At 40.3% G+C, this 15,848-nt stretch overlaps 1 protein-coding gene across 3 annotated transcripts; it reads left to right on the forward strand.

Moving 5' to 3' along the window:
• rb1cc1 (RB1-inducible coiled-coil 1) lies at positions 1 to 13,637 on the forward strand. Of its 3 annotated transcripts, none has more exons than XM_034137389.1 (23): positions 1 to 329; positions 1,323 to 1,455; positions 1,545 to 1,671; positions 1,782 to 1,952; positions 2,099 to 2,301; positions 2,497 to 2,914; positions 3,022 to 3,192; positions 3,276 to 3,460; positions 3,607 to 3,793; positions 4,517 to 4,598; positions 4,696 to 4,760; positions 4,864 to 4,967; positions 5,810 to 5,948; positions 6,110 to 8,028; positions 8,258 to 8,444; positions 9,384 to 9,492; positions 10,346 to 10,634; positions 11,205 to 11,256; positions 11,338 to 11,385; positions 11,810 to 11,868; positions 12,070 to 12,197; positions 12,433 to 12,503; positions 12,740 to 13,637. In XM_034137389.1, exons 2-23 carry the CDS (start codon positions 1,385 to 1,387, stop codon positions 12,815 to 12,817), a joined length of 4,863 nt encoding a protein of 1,620 aa, XP_033993280.1. In that variant the 5' UTR covers positions 1 to 329; positions 1,323 to 1,384; the 3' UTR covers positions 12,818 to 13,637. The 3 variants fall into 3 exon arrangements, with proteins under 3 accessions (XP_033993280.1, XP_033993281.1, XP_033993283.1); XM_034137390.1 differs by having other exon boundaries at positions 5,822 to 5,948; XM_034137392.1 differs by lacking the exon at positions 11,338 to 11,385.
• The last annotated feature ends 2,211 nt before the right edge of the window (positions 13,638 to 15,848 follow it).

A 15,848-nucleotide genomic window follows, 5' to 3' on the forward strand; every position in this document is an offset into this window, starting at 1 on the left:
AACAAAACAGACTGAGGGTGTTAGCGTAGTTAGCTACCTGAGATAAACAACTGGTGGTTTTGCCCGTCTGTTACATCATCTCGGCTGTAGTTTGTCAAATTGGATATATCTTTTACATCCATAAAGTGAATCCGTACAATCAGCCATGGATGACACATTATTTTAATCTTGTGTAGTCTGGCTAACGGTAGCCAAGTGGCTTGCTAAACTAGCTCTATGTATACCAAGCTTAAACAGGTTAGCTAGCTAGCTCTGTTGCTAGCTTTTTAGCTAGCCGTATCGCCTAGGAGAGGTGGAGACCAAGAACAGTGAGATGCGAGCAAAGTAAGGTAAGGACAACGAAATCATTAATTGAACTAATTCAATGCAGAATTTCATCATTGTACCGATATAAGTATTCGCAGATGATGTTGGCTATTTTGGCTAATCTTATTACATTTGTCAAATTAATCGACGTTAGGAATCCTGCGCTAGCCTGACAGCTGTGTTAGCTAGTAGCCAGTTAGCTTCGTCTGCGGGTTGTTATTGCCATGTAGCTTGCTAGCAGCTGCTGGTGGCCCCTTCTTTGACACTGTAACCATGACTAACCGGAGGCCTCTAGGGTAGAGATAAGTGTCCGTATTTTCACTCCTATTAACAGTAAACATTTGGACTCTAGTAACCCTTATTGATACAAGGTCTGCAGACGTGCACACCATTATTAACGGCGATGTGCTAACCAACATCCACTCATTGCCAGTGACTGGGATAGCAACTTAGCTGGTAAACATAAACAGTTAACGTTTGGTGGTTGGTAAGCGTTAACTCTGTTCTGTTATTTGTATAACTCGGTATTTTATCACCGTAGACGTCTCACCAGATAGACATCAGTACATGTCAACGATGTGCTTCTGTCTTGAAAGTATGCCTTTTTGTTTTGCAATAGACCAACATATTACGTGACTTCTTATTGGATGTTAAAACTTGACTGTTTTCAGTAACCAACGACATGGTGACTCAGCTAACTAAGCTAGTTGTTCAGTAGACACGAGATTGCATGTACCTTACACGTTTGGGGGAATAATATGACCTGTTCTTTTGTGATATGATGTTTAAAATATGTAAGGAAGGAGACTACGGTAATTATATCCTTAAACGTAATTATACACATATGTACAACAAAGGTATCAATCAACTTAGCTTTATATCATTGTGGTTGGCAGCATCACGGCTCAGCAAAACTCATTAAATGGTAGCAAGGAAAACTTAATAGAAACTGTAAAAAGTAAAACAGGATTTTACAAGATATCTCATGTTTGTGTTTGTGTTTTTTTTTTTCACAGGTTGGCCTTGTATGACTAAATGAGCGAGATAGACAAATGCGAAGAACTCTGGGAGATTCAACATGAAGTTGTATGTGTTCCAGGTCAACAATGGCAGCACATTGACATTTGACACTGATCTTGCTGTCCAAACGTAAGAGAGCATTTTACCAATATTAGTCAGAAATGGTGGTCAGTACGTCTTGACTGTTGTGACTTAAATCAATTATTCTTTTGTCTCAGTGTACTGGAGCTTAAACATGCCATCCAAGCCAAATATAAGATCGCAATCCAACATCAAGTCCTTGTTGTCAATGGAGGGGACTGTATGGCTGCAGAGAGGCGGGTCTGCAGTTACAGTGCTGGCACTGTAAGTGTATACAATTAATTTATTACAGTTTGTTTTGTTTGCCTTAAAGATTTACAGGTTGCACATGTGAAAACATGCCTGATTACTAATGTTTTTATGTTGATCTTTAGGAAACAAACCCTATATTCCTGTTCAACAAAGAGATGATCTTGTGTGACAGGGATCCAACGATCCCTAAGACCACCTTCTCGATTGAGAGTGAGATTCAGGTTAAGGTGGAAGAATCTCTACTGATGCCAGCTGTCTTTCACACTGTTGCCTCGCGAACACAACTTGCTCTGGTAGTTATTTATTTTATGAAGCTGCTCTGCAATGTTTGCCTGTCATGTGCACCACCTTTATGAGATAAACACATACAATCCTTGCATATAACCCTTTAACTATGGAATGCTCCTTACTTGACCTGACTTTGTTATTTGTTTTGCAGGAAATGTTTGAAGTTGCCAAGAAGCTTTGCTCTTTCTGTGAACGATTGGTTCATGATGAACACCTTCAACACCAAGGCTGGGCTGCCATCATGGCTAATCTGGACGATTGCACTCTGTCTTATCAGAAGTTGCTTGTGAAATTTGACACTTCATACGTAAATTATCAACATGACTTGGAACAAATTAAGGTTAAACTTTCAAAGTAAGTGTAAATTATATTTCATACTTTTATAATCTCATTCAACAGTGTTGAACTTTAAATACAAGTTATCGCATTTGCTTATAATTAACACTTGGTATTATATCAAAATCTTACTTCAATTAAAAGAAGGAAATAACAATTAATACAATGGTCGTGATGAACTATGTCTTGATGCACATTCTTTTTCGATTGCAGGTTAGGGACATCAGTTTCTGTCATGGCGAGAATACCTCTGCTGGAATGTTTAACAAGACACAGTTACAAAGAGAGTATGGAGAAGTCCAGCTCAACCCCAGGAAAGGATTCAGATGAGACGGAGGAAGAGAAATCCACAGAGTCTGTGCTCGGCCCAACTGAGGCACAGCGGCCCCCCAAGCCATCAACATTCAACTCTGCTCCAAGTCAGCCAACTGGAGACCAGGAAACAAATGAAATGACTGACAGTGGTGGGCTTAGATCTGCGCTATTAGATGATGAGGATGACGATGATGATGGTGCAGAGCTTACCAACCCGTCATGCTTCAATGTCACACTATTAGACTGGATCAACGTGCAAGACCGACCCAATGATGTGGAATCTGTTGTGAGGAAATGCTTTGACTCCATCAATAGGGTGAGTCACAGATGTAGAAATGTCATCATAATAGTGTTACAAATGTGTCATTGTTAATTTTGTCTGGAAAAAGTCCCACGTCTTTACTCAAATATTATTCCTTTCAGCTTGATCCACGGATAATTCAACCATTCCTGACAGATTGTCGTGACACAATTGCCAAGCTAGATAATCAAAACATGAAAACCATCAAGGGGCTCGAGGACAGGTTGTACGCTCTTGACCAAATGATTGCAAGCTGTAAGAAGTTGGTGAATGAACAGAAAGAACTCGCTCAGGTACGTAAACAGATAAACACCATCAAATTACTTTCTGAGTTCTTCATTCGTTATCAATTGTGCTTCCATGTTATCTCTTGCAGGGATTTTTGGCCAACCAGAAGCGTGCTGAAAACCTGAAGGACACATCTGTTCTGCCTGACCTGTGTCTGAGTCACACCAACCAGCTGATGATCATGCTCAACAACCACAGGAAGCTGCTAGACATTAAGAAGAAGTGCACCACTGCCAAACAAGAACTTGCAAACAACCTTCAAGTCCGACTCAAGTAAAACCAAAAACCACTTCCATGTGTTTGTTTCATAATTCAAAGACATATTCACAGATGCCTTTTGGATTGTTCCATTGAATTTACTGGTTTTAGTCAAGAGAGCCATGTTTACAGTTTTAACGGTGCCTACGATTTTGCTTTAGATGGTGCTGTTACGTGATGCTTCATGCGGACCAGGATGCGGAGAAGCTTCAGGCTCTACTCAGACTTCTGACGGAGTTAATGGAAAGAGTGAGGGTGGTGGAGGCCCTCAGCACTGTGCCCCAGATGTACTGCTTGGCGGTGGTGGAGGTTGTCAGGAGAAAAATGTTTATGCGCCACTACAGAGAGGTTAGTACTAAATGCCATTCAGACAAAGTGATTCAAAGAGGTGAGCTCTTTTGCATCACTGAATGTGTAGTTTTCTGATGTGTTTTATGCTTTAATTGGTGATAATATGCGCCTGTGCTCACAAAATAAAATGGGATTGTGGTCCTGTATCTTTTTCATTAATGGAACTGGTCTAGACCTTTCCCATGGGACTTCCTATTTAGCGATAGGAGTATAATTAGTGTGGTTGTTTAGGAGTTGCAATTTTGGTGGCCGCTCCCATTGCATCAGCATAAGGCTAAAACGTTATCATCGGTTTGAAAATGTAGAAGGCTGCTGCGTATATCAAGCTTTAATTGATCATGACTGCTGTCCTTCCTCTTAGTATGGCTGTGGCTAAATCACAGTAAGAGTGCGAAATAGTTGGAAGCCAGTAATGCAATTTATGGTGCATTTGTCCTTTTTTTTATTGGGCTGATTTGTTGTTTTTTTACTATAGTTGTCAGGTACATTAAGCCGTCTTGAACAGATTCTACATATATATCTTTTGTATTGGTAGGGATATTTTCTTTGTACAATTTTAAACAGGAATAAAACAGAATATTCTGAATAATTTAACCTTGGAAGGGAACATTTCCTTATAACAGCTTAATTATATTAGAAAATACTCATTTTTAAGTAGACCTTTTGAAAAACAAGATTATTACATTGTTGTCTTAAAATCTTGTTTATCAATATTTTCAGTGGGCTTATGCACTTGTCAAGGATGGGAAACGACTGTATGAGGCGGAGAAGTTCAAAAGGGAATCCTTTGGAAAACTCTTTAGTAAGTGTCTGTCATTGTAGAGCACCGTTTGCTTTTGAAGTAGAAAATGAAATCCAACCAGCAGCAGAGTTTGATCTATTTACTTGTTTCCTTTCAGGGAAGTCTTTCCTCAGAAATCGTTTGTTCAGAGGACTCGACTCATGGCCTCCAACATCGTTTTGTGTAAGCTACAATCAAAGAGCATTTTGATCACTTTGGTATTCTCATGTATTTTATCCCCACTATATTTAAAATTGTCTTTTCTTTTGCTTTCTTTTGTTTATAGACACGAAAGCCCAGAAGGTTTGACGACGAACTTCCAGACATCTCAGTTGATGACCTGCAGTACTTGAAATCATGTTGTCCTTCAGAAGTGCAGCCTTTCCTTCTGTGAGTCCAAAGACTTTACACTTTCTTAACTTTAGATATAACCTTGTCAGTGATGTAACGCTACTAGAACTATCTTAAAGGTCCCATGTCATGGCCATTTCTACTGATCCTAATTCCATTGTTGAGGTCTACTAGAATAGATTTACATTGTTCAATGTTCCAAAATGACATTGGTTTCTCATACAGCATCTCTGTATAGTATGTGTATTCACTCTCTGTCCTAAACGGCTTGTTGGAGCTCCTGCCCCCCCCTCCCTATGAGCCCAGTGGCCGTCTGCGAGACAGCGAGACAAAGCAAAACCCAGCCCGAAACCAGCCCGAACACTCACACACACCCGCAGCCTGGCTGGGAGTTTGTGTGTGTGCTCACACACAGACTCACAGCCTCGCCGCGTCCCGCCGTCTCAGGGAGGAGAAATCGGCGGAGCTGCAGCTGAGAAAAGATTGAGTGTGTGAATTGGTGACTTAACGCAACGGCTCCGCGGACGTAACGTCACTATACCCAAATACGTCACTGTACCCAGGAAGAAAAAGAAAAATCTCCAACGAGGCGTTCTGGGGCAGCATAGACAGGTCTTTTCTGTGTTAGAGTTGTACTCGCTACAGGGTGTACTTTGAGGGTTTGTGACTTTGCAGACCGTTTACATGCAGAAAAACCTTCATAACACACAAGGGGACGGGTAATAACCGGAAAAGCATGACATGGGACCTTTAAGATGACAAATTAAAACATACATTTGGAAGTTTGTGTCCATATTTTAATCACATTTGGTTGGATTCCATTCATGCATATGTTTTCTGTAGAATAATCTATAACCTTTTTGTAATCCCTAATTTAACAGTTTTTCCTCCAGGGTTCCAACAATGTGTGACTTTGAACCCTTAAATCGGCACGTAGAGACGCTTCACCAGCTGGTCAAAGCGGCACAGAGTGTGGATGAGATGTCTCAAACTATTACTGACCTGCTAAATGAACAAAGGGTAAAAACAGCTTCATCAACAAACGTAATCTGTGTTTACTCAGTGAATAGAACTTTAGATAGGCTGGTCACCTAAAAAAAAATTCTTCTACATAGTGTTATTTATTTGTGGTTTGGTATTTCCTTTCTGTCCCTATGTCTTCATCTTCCCTGTCTTTGCAGACATCCTACAGCCAGAGATCATCTGTGTTGACCCCGCAGTCTGGAAGCATGCCGGGGTCCTCCACACCAAGATCCCCCAAAACCCCTTCCTCTCTTAACCTTCAGGGCCCCATCTGCCAGCCCCTACATGTTCCCATCCCAGCTCCTCTGGAAGACTTGTCCCCAGACAGCATCGATGCGCAAACATTTGACTTTGAAACCATTGGCCACCCGAACATGGACCCCGTCCTGCAGCAGGGCTCCCTGGACTTGGACTCTCTAGCAGAGAGCCCTGAATCTGACTTCATGTCCGCTGTCAACGAGTTTGTGATCGAAGAAAACTTGACCTCTCCAAACCCAACCAGTGACCCTACCAGTCCTGAGATGATGGGGGAGTCGCTGTACTCTTCAGTCATCAATGCTATCGACAACAAGCGTATGCAGGACACCACGATACTGGAGAGGGAGAACTCAAGGATCGGTGTCCTCAAACAAGAAATTGACAAGTACCGATCGGCTGCAGAGGAGTCCCATTCCAACTTTAGAAGTGTAAAGGATGACCTCCATCACTTGAGAGGCGTGGTTTTAAAGGAACAGCAGGACTTTGGTTTTGTTTTGATCAATATGTCCACAGAGGTGCGCAACATTGTGGACAACATCTGTGAGATCCACAAACTGGAGCTGAAGGAGCAGCATGAGAGCGAGCTTCTCTCCCTGAGACAAGAGCTCGGGAAGCAGGTTCAGACACTAACGGAGGAAAACCAAGTGAACCAGAATATTGTCCAGCGCGCCATGCTGGAGCTGGAAGGGCGTATGGAGCGCAAAGAGAAAGAACTCACTCAGCTCGAGAATGAGAAAGAGCGATGGGTTGAAACGGAGGGCAATCAGACGGGTAGGATCGAAAACCTGGAGCAGATGATCGCGGAGCAAATCGAGGAGATCAAGACGCTGTCGGCTTCAAAAGAATCTCTGAGCAGCCAGCTGGAGAATCTGCACTTTGAGATTGAACGAAGCCAGCAGAAGATCCGGCAGGAGATGGAAGTTGTTGAGCAGTCCCATTTAAAGGAGATGGAGGACAAACTGAAGCAGGAACATGCAGACAAACTGGAGACCCTTACCCAGGATAACCAGGAGGCTCTGAAACACCAGGCTGCTGAAAATAGTGCAAAGTTAAGCGAGGCTGCTGATCATCACGCGACTGCACTTAAAGAGAAGGAAAAGCAAAGGAAGGACCTGGAGGCTCGTGTTACCGAGCTCGCAGAACTCCGCTGCAAAGTCGAAGTGGAGCTCGCCCTCAAAGAGTCGGAGACGGAGGAGCTGAGGCTCTTATTCGAGGAGACCAAGACGCAGCAGGCTGAAACTGTGAAGTCCCAGGTAGACGCTGCAACTGTAGTCCTCAGTGAAGAGCTGGCAGTCATAAAACAACAGCTTGATGTAAACAATGAGGAGCATGAAGTGGGCCAAGCAGAGCTGAGGAGCATGATGAGGGATGAGAAGGACCACTGCATCTCAGAGCTGGTGGACAGACACGACGAGGAGATCATCTGCGTTCGCAACGAGCTCGCCTCCCTGCAGCGCCACACCCAGGAAGCTGAGAAGACCCACGCCGAGCAGCAACAGGAACTCAAGCAGGAGTCGGAGCAGCAAGCGGCCGCTCTGAGTGGAGAACAAGAGAAGCAGTCCAGGAGTTTCCAGGACCAGGAGCAAGAGCTGAGGACTGCTATCAGCGATCTGCAGGCAGAAAACAACCTGCTGTCCCAACAACTAGAGCAAGTCAGACAAGCAATGGAGAAAGATTTGGAAAAGGAACAGGCCTCTGAGGTTAAATCACAAGATGCCTTTAAATATATAGAGCAGCAGAAGGAGGAAATGGAGAAGAGACTGAGGGAGAAAATAAAACAGCTGGAGGCTGAGCTGCATGAGACACAATCCTCAAGAAGGTAAATGTTTGACTACACCCCACATATATAAATAAATCACGTTTTTAAAGTGACAACTGAATGTAGTTTGGATTAGTTAAATCCCCTTGCATTTCAAATGACACAAACATGTGGGGTTAGATAAGTAAACAATCTTATTTGCTGTTAATTAAGAGTAAACTTAATTCTCTTTGCTTCCCTGTCCAAATAATATAAATCCCTTTTATTCTTTTTTTGTGCTCCTTTTCAGTAATGAAGGGATGCCGCTGCAGGCTGAGGGCCCCACAGATACCGGGGCCCCTCTGTCTCTGGACTCTGCTCTGCAGGAGCGGCTGCAGCAGGAGAGGGCCTCCCTGCTGTCTCAGATGGAGCTCCTGGAGAAGAGGAAGAATGAGGAGATGCAGAACCTCAAGACATCACTAATCGCAGAGCAGCAGGTCTCTACTTTTCTCAGATAATGTCTTTGTCTAAAAAGAAAAGTGCACTGGTAGCTAAATATGTATCTATAGATCACTTTTTAGCTACATTCAAGCAGTACCTAATAACCGTTATACACAGTGAGGATTGACATTGTAATACAGTATAGAAGTGAGTACTTAAATGTTTCATAGATATTGACACTCAGCCACTTCAATTCAAGTTTTCCATTACACATCAACAGATCAATATTTCATTCATTGGAGTCCTCCTCATCTTGGTCTGTCTGATTTCTTTACGCAGATCCACCAGGGGCAGCAGAATTTGTTTAGTTACTTTTCTCAAATTGCTCACTTGCTCTTATCCAGCCAAAAGTGTTATGTTTCGTCACTTAGTTACTAAGGCCTATGGCCCCTAATCTATTTGTTGTTTTGTCTGACTGCCTTTTGTTTTTGTTATGTTTGTTTTGCCCCTGTTCTTCTTTGTAAAGCGACCTTGGGTCTCATGAAAGGCGCTATATAAATCCAAGCTATTATTATTATTATTATTATTACTTATTGATTACAAAGAGCTCTCTGAAGTGCTGTTATGGTGGTTTTAGAGTTCTCTCTGTTACCCCTCCCTTCACAGCTGAAGCTGATAAGAGTTTTGTTTTGTCAACACATTACACAATCAAGCCGTGTTAACTGTATTTTGGAATAACAATTGAGCCCACATAATTACATTTTAGATGTGTTTATGTTTTGTTACTGGGTTTAATAAATGGTGAAGGGATCAGACATGGAACAGTATAACAAAAAAAATCTATAAAAATCAACAAAACAATTGTAACTCCAATGGCTGCCAGCTGATTGATAGCAATTACAGAACATCCCCCATCATTACGCTGAACTCCCTGTAGTAACAAAAACGCCTGTTAACCTTAAAGCTCGAAATGTGTTTTTGTTTTGTTTTTTCAGACGAACTTCAACACCGTTCTAACCCGAGAGAAGCTGAAGAAGGAGCAGATTATACATGATCTCACAGAGCAGTTAAATCAAGTTACCCAACAGCAGGAGAAGGACAAAGGTGAGTGCCGTACAAACTTAGCGCTTTGAGGGGAGGGTCATCTTCTGCTTTAGTTTTTTTTCCTTTAATGATATAAACTGTCCCTACAGAGAGGCGAAGTCCCGCCCTTCTACTTCCGACCCATGGGACCTTATTTCGGAAAAATTATGTATTGAAGTCAATGGGGAGAGAAATATTATCTTTCGATCCCGTTTGAATTGTGCCACGAATTACACGTATGATGTTTGTCAATCTTAAAAAAATCATTTCCATGTCAAAAAAGTCACAGTTTGTCGTAAAACTGTTGAAATATAAGACTATGAAAAATACGCAACTAGAAAGACTACAAATCCCAGAATCCTGGTCCCGCATGCTGGCTCTTACGGAACCGACTAACTCCCCTTGTGTGTATATACAGCTCTCAACATGCCCAGACTTGTAGTGATTTTCACCTCTTTTAATACTTTTCGCCTCATTCTGAAAGAAAGAAGTGAAATGTGCCAACGTGACGGCCGTCTTGGTGTGTGGTGCGAGACGGGAGATGTAGTTCATTGAGCAGTTTCACCAAAAAAAAAGTGTTACTTCACAGTTTTACGACACATTTTAATTTTTTTGACTTGCAAAATTGTCTTTTAAATTGACAAACATCATATGTGTAATTCGTGGCACAATTCAAACGGGATCGAAAGATAACTTTTCTCTCGCCATTGACTTCAATACATACTTTTTCCGAAATAAGGTCCCATGGAGGTCCCCCGGAAAGGGAGGGACTTCGCCTCTCTACTTACTGCCAATAATTAGCAACAGCCATTTTTTCTGGTTTCATGCTATGGATTGGTATGCAGTCAATTCTTACTTATTCAACTGTTTGCAGCTCTGATAGAGAAGCTCTGCGAGGACCGAGCTAGTGTCATGCAGGAGAAGAAACACTTGGAGGAGGAGCTCAACCGCATGCGCAGCACCACCATGGTCTCCTCGGCCTTCTTCACCCCTCACCCCTCAGCTCTGGAGACCCTAGAGGCAGGAGGAGCTGCAGCTCGAGCTCTGCCTCTGGCTTTCTCCTCTGAGCCGCAGTCTGAAAGTGACAGACTGGCCTCTGTGGCGGCCATCGGAGAGGACGAACAGATAGATTCAGCGGTGGAAGCCAGCATGGTGACCGTCCAGTAAGCATCTTTACTCCAATAAATTATTATTACGTCAGATAAATTGTTGGATTGTGATTTCTCCGGATGTGGTTACCAGTTCCATGTTTACACACCAGAAGAATTTCCCGGAAGAAAAGTAAAGGCAACACATGCACATGCTTTGCCTTGACCTCATTAATGGCTGTGTTTTATGGGGGGGGTCAGAGAGTTTTTCATAGTTCACTGAGTACAATCTGTGTAGAGGAGAACCACACAATTGTCCCTTGTTTCTTGTTTACATGAGGTTTAAGAGCTTACTGCAGAAAGGCGACTGGAGTGAGTGTAAACAGTTTCAATCTAATGCTATGATGCCATCACTGACAGAACAAGGTATTTGTGTTCTTGAAGAAGGATTAAAAGATTGTTGAGTTAAGTTTTATAAATGGATGGACAGGAAGGACATTTGACAGTGTGAAGAAGGCAGGCTAGGAACAGACAGAGTAAGTTTTCCATTCATTACTTATATAATATTACAAGACCAGAAATGAGAACCCACGCGTAACATTTTTCGTAGGACCTTGATCAATAATCTTGTCTTCTTTCTTGTAGTGATAACATCCTGATGACAGAGGAGAAACAGCGCATCCTCTTACTGGAGAGGGTAAATATACTCCGTGCTTCTTAGAGACTCGATGTTTCCGGGTGTTTCTTCTCTCTTTAATCAATCTGATATATGTTTCAGACTTTACACATGAAGGAAGAAGAAAACAAGCGCCTCAGTCAAAGACTGGTCAGTCATTTATTGTCTCTGTGTTATGTCACAGCTGCTCCACTAGGTGGCAGTAGCATCAAAGAGTAAAATCCTGACCCAGGCCAAAGAGCTCATTGAAGGAAAAACAACAGCTAGTGTCATTAGTAATTGTAGAGAAATACATTTGAATTAAACTAAACTAAATACAGCAATGTTAAGTTAAAATGTTAAACATATTTAAAGTTGATATATGCTTGCAAATTATTTAAATATTCCCAGACTTTGTGTGATTCTCAAAGGAAAATAACACTCAGTATAATGCTGTGAATTGGGTTAAAGTGCTAATACTTATTACTAAGTCTTGAAAATACCCAACATGACAAATGTTTAGAAGTCATCTCTAGCCAGTGTTAACCCTTCAGTGTAACATGTGTAACGTTGCCTTAATCCTTTTTCTTTGTAGATGTCTCAAAGCATGTCGTCTGTGTCGTCACGGCATTCAGACAAAATCGCCATCAGAGAGTAAGTGAATATCATTAAAAAAACACACACATGGCCTCGTGTGATTTCTGCCTTTTATTGTTTTGAGCTGAAACTCTGACCATCATTACATGCGGTGTAATTAAACACATTACTGTATAATTACGTTAATGTGTTTTTTGTTAGCAGTTTGCAGAAGTCGTGTCATCATCTCTTTGTGTCTTTGTGTGTCTTTTTGTTCAGTTTCCAGGTAGGCGATTTGGTTCTGATCATCCTGGATGAAAGGCATGACAACTACGTGCTGTTCACCGTCGGCCCCACCCTCTACTTCCTCCACTCAGAGTCTCTCACTGCACTGGACCTCAAGCCAGGTCAGCTACACCCACATGGAGTTTTTATTAATTAACTAATAAATAAATATGTGAGAGATGTTGATTAGATTTCATGTATAAGGCATCATTTTATTTCTAACAATGATACTGTATTTACAAAAGGTTAATGATTTTGCTATATTTTCTTTATAAACTTTATGAAACACATAAAAGCCTTTTATTGTTGTTGACTGTGTATAAATATATTTAACACTTCCATTGATTTGTCATCTAGCATCAGGGACTACAAGACGGCCGTGGGTTCTTGGAAAGGTGATGGAGAAGGAATATTGCCAGGCGAAAAAGGTACTGAAGTTACCAGGGGCAAGGGATTTTTCCTTGTTTTTAAATGAATATTTAAGAACCAATATACACATATAAATACACAGTTGTCTTGGATATCCGTTTTTTTTGTGGACATTTCAACACTGGTTTTAGATGAATTTATTTGAATTGATCTGGATCGGTTATTCTGTTATATTCATGTTAACACGTTTTGAACCTGACAAAGCTTTCTTTCCTTGTCTCCTTTCCTTCACCAGGCCCAGAACAGGTTCAAGGTTCCTTTAGGAACCAAGTTCTACAGAGTGAAAGCTGTTCCATGGAACAGAAAAGTATAATAGCAAAGTAATGAGCTAAAATGTATATTTATATTGCTTCATTTAACAGAAACTTCACGTCATCATCCATAACTTGAAAATCGAAAGACCTTAAAAACGGACATCATTCAAGAAGATCATCATGATATTATCAGTTTCAGTTCAAAGTCCCACCTGCTACCACCTTTTTGTTTTCTTTAAACCCAGATTTGTTATTGTGGACCAAATGCTATTAACTTTATCAGGGCATGGCCCTTTACACTGTGGCATTTTGCCATTTGACCTGTGTGTAAAATTGAACAAAATTTGGATGTTAAATATTAGTTCTCATTATCAGCATTTGTCCTTTTGTGGAAAATACTGTGTCATTATCAACATCATAAAATAAAATATACATTTATTATAAATGTTTATTGAGGAATGTTCATGGCATGCATATTGATATATTTTCTTTGATTTACTTATCCAGATAAATGTTGTAGTTGGAAATGTAGTTAATGCTGTTTGTTACTCACCAAGCAGTGTGGCCCTCTGTCGATACTGAAATGTACATTATGGCTGATGCAGACAGTCGTCTTTGCAATCCTCAAAATGCACTTTCAAAAACAAATGCTTTAGTTGATTTGAAAAGGGAAGTTAATTGAGCTGTCAGAACTAAGTCAATATATCAGCACAAACTTCTCACTATCATAGAATATGGATATGTAGAAAGAAACACTTTGTGACTGTGTTTCATTATCAGGAGACATTGTACATTACCCATTAAAAACACATGTAACAATAAATGACTGTATTGTAAAAGATAGAGTTTTGAAACAATAAAGGATTGATCCCAAACATATTTTGCTGTTTCTATCATGGACCATTATTTGTGTTCTATATTTATGAATTATATGTGATGCTTAATAATAAGGCTATTGAACTAACCCTTATAATAATTAGGGTGTGAAATTATATTCCCGGCTCATGGACAAAAACTGATTTATTACACCAGCAGACATTTTCTAATTTTCATGAAAAGCTGCCCGTATTAATTAATGAGGAATATTTTTTTCGACCATGTTTTTAAATAAAAAATAGTGACTTTTAGTACATATAAGATGAATAGCTTTTTTAATTATGCTTTTAAAATGTTCTAGGGGATTCAGGAGTCAATGTGGAATAGCACAGTATAGTGTATTCATTTGATTTAGCATTTTTGCTTTTGTGGAAACGTTAATGTTGGCACGCTGCTGCAGGAAACAGACTTCAAAAAGGCTTCAAATCGGGGCCCAAGAACGATGCGGCCCTCATGGAGAAGGAAGCCCACCAACATCACTTTCCCAGTTCACAGCGGGGAGCATAGCAGCTCTCTGCCGAGCACTCTCTACCATGTGGGTCTAGGGGTGTTTTAACAATGTTTAGCTCTATTTTCTCCATTTAGCATAAGCCTGTTGTCACATTTGGATGGCTCCTTCATAAATTGATGGTGTGATTCCTACAATTTCGGGACAGGCCTGAATGACAAAATATGCAACACAACATTCGATACCGAGGTGGCTGGCAAGCACCAACCATGTGCACTGGACAGGCTCTTAGTGTAAATGTTTACAACCCCCCACTGAGCTCAGTGCTGCTGGGAGTCACTCTCATCAGGCTGAATGGGATTTAACATTGCCATGTGTAGTCTCTAGCTAGTTCCACCATTATAACTGCCTTTGACTCGCTGTCAAACTCCTTTTTTATAACACCTGAACACTTATCTACTGTCTCATAATATTAGCTGTTGTAAGGGAGTGTGCATAGTTATTTAAAATGTGGAATGCATCTTTGCAGTATTTATTTAAACAGGAATTTATGATAATAAAACAGGAAAGGAAATAACACTATTATTGTAAAAACCCTACATGTCACAAACCTCTCTTACGAGTGTTTACTAATAAATAATAGTGCTGTTTTTATGTACAACTTCTAAAAGCTTTCTTTATGGAAATGAGAACAAATTAAATATGAAGTCATACAAATTCAGAAGACATGTTACATTTGTAAAATGTACAAAATATATAAATGCCCTATATGTAGATTTGACCATATGTCACACACCTACATAGACGCAAGAAAATATATTACGCATTAAATTACATTTTAAAAAGCCTTTACATAAAAATATGTGATTTAAAAGAGGATACTATTTAAGTTGAGGAATCATTGTTTTAAAACCTGTTCTATAACAATAAGAAATGTGATGTGCAACTCTCATCTGCAGACTGTAAACTGTATCTATTGCACAAATGATTTTATACTTAATACTGAAGTGATGTAACCGTAGGTGGAATTCTTAGAATAAGATAATTCATAAGGAGAAATTGCCATCAAATTTACACAACTGAATTCTGACATGACTAACAATATATATCACCGCAAGTTAATTCAAATGAATCTCTTTCATCACTATCATGCGAAAAGTTCAAAGATAAGCTGAACTCTCTTCAGTTCAAACGCATAAATTCATCACAAACGTTCTTCAATAATTGCATAAGGACAGGTATTTTAAAGCAGCTTTCAAATGCCATCATCTGAAATGCAAAGGCACATCATAATGGCTTTTCTTTGCATGTCAACACAGGCTGGAGGCACTAAATTAAGGTTTAGATGAGTAAACGTGAAATCTCAAAACGATGTCAGAGACAACTCACAAAGAATGTCTTACGGCCTCAGATCTTGCCCTTTGTCACTGATATCCTCTGTATTTGAAGATAATACACAAGTTGTATTTGATTTTCCAATATCTCTGACACTGTACTGGAGACACGGAGCTGCAAATAAACAAGCATTATTTGTAGAGTAAATATATGCATGAACTTCAAATGATGGATAAATGAAAATAAATAGGGAAGCCTTAACATAACATTTATATTTTTGAAATCTAAATGGAACGAGTGTGTTGAAGAAGAGCCAAGAGGCATTAAGGCTGAAACTGCAAACCAAGGAGTAAATCGACTTAATGCCATCACATTTCCACCCTATTCATGCCTAAGAAAAGGGTTAGGGGAAGAGATTAGGTTATATATCT

The sequence above is a fragment of the Trematomus bernacchii genome, unplaced genomic scaffold, assembly GCF_902827165.1.
Source record: "Trematomus bernacchii unplaced genomic scaffold, fTreBer1.1, whole genome shotgun sequence".
Classification (NCBI taxonomy): Eukaryota; Metazoa; Chordata; class Actinopteri; order Perciformes; family Nototheniidae; genus Trematomus; species Trematomus bernacchii.

What these genes read in the sequence shown, in the direction of transcription:
- rb1cc1 (XM_034137389.1), top strand. Translation starts at nt 1,385, where the DNA reads ATGAAGTTGTATGTGTTCCAGGTCAACAATGGCAGCACATTGACATTT. An exon ending in GCTTTGACTCCATCAATAGG is followed by an intron (nt 2,915 to 3,021) that starts GTGAGTCACAGA and finishes TATTCCTTTCAG; the next exon opens with CTTGATCCACGGATAATTCA. An exon ending in ATCCTTTGGAAAACTCTTTA is followed by an intron (nt 4,599 to 4,695) that starts GTAAGTGTCTGT and finishes GTTTCCTTTCAG; the next exon opens with GGAAGTCTTTCCTCAGAAAT.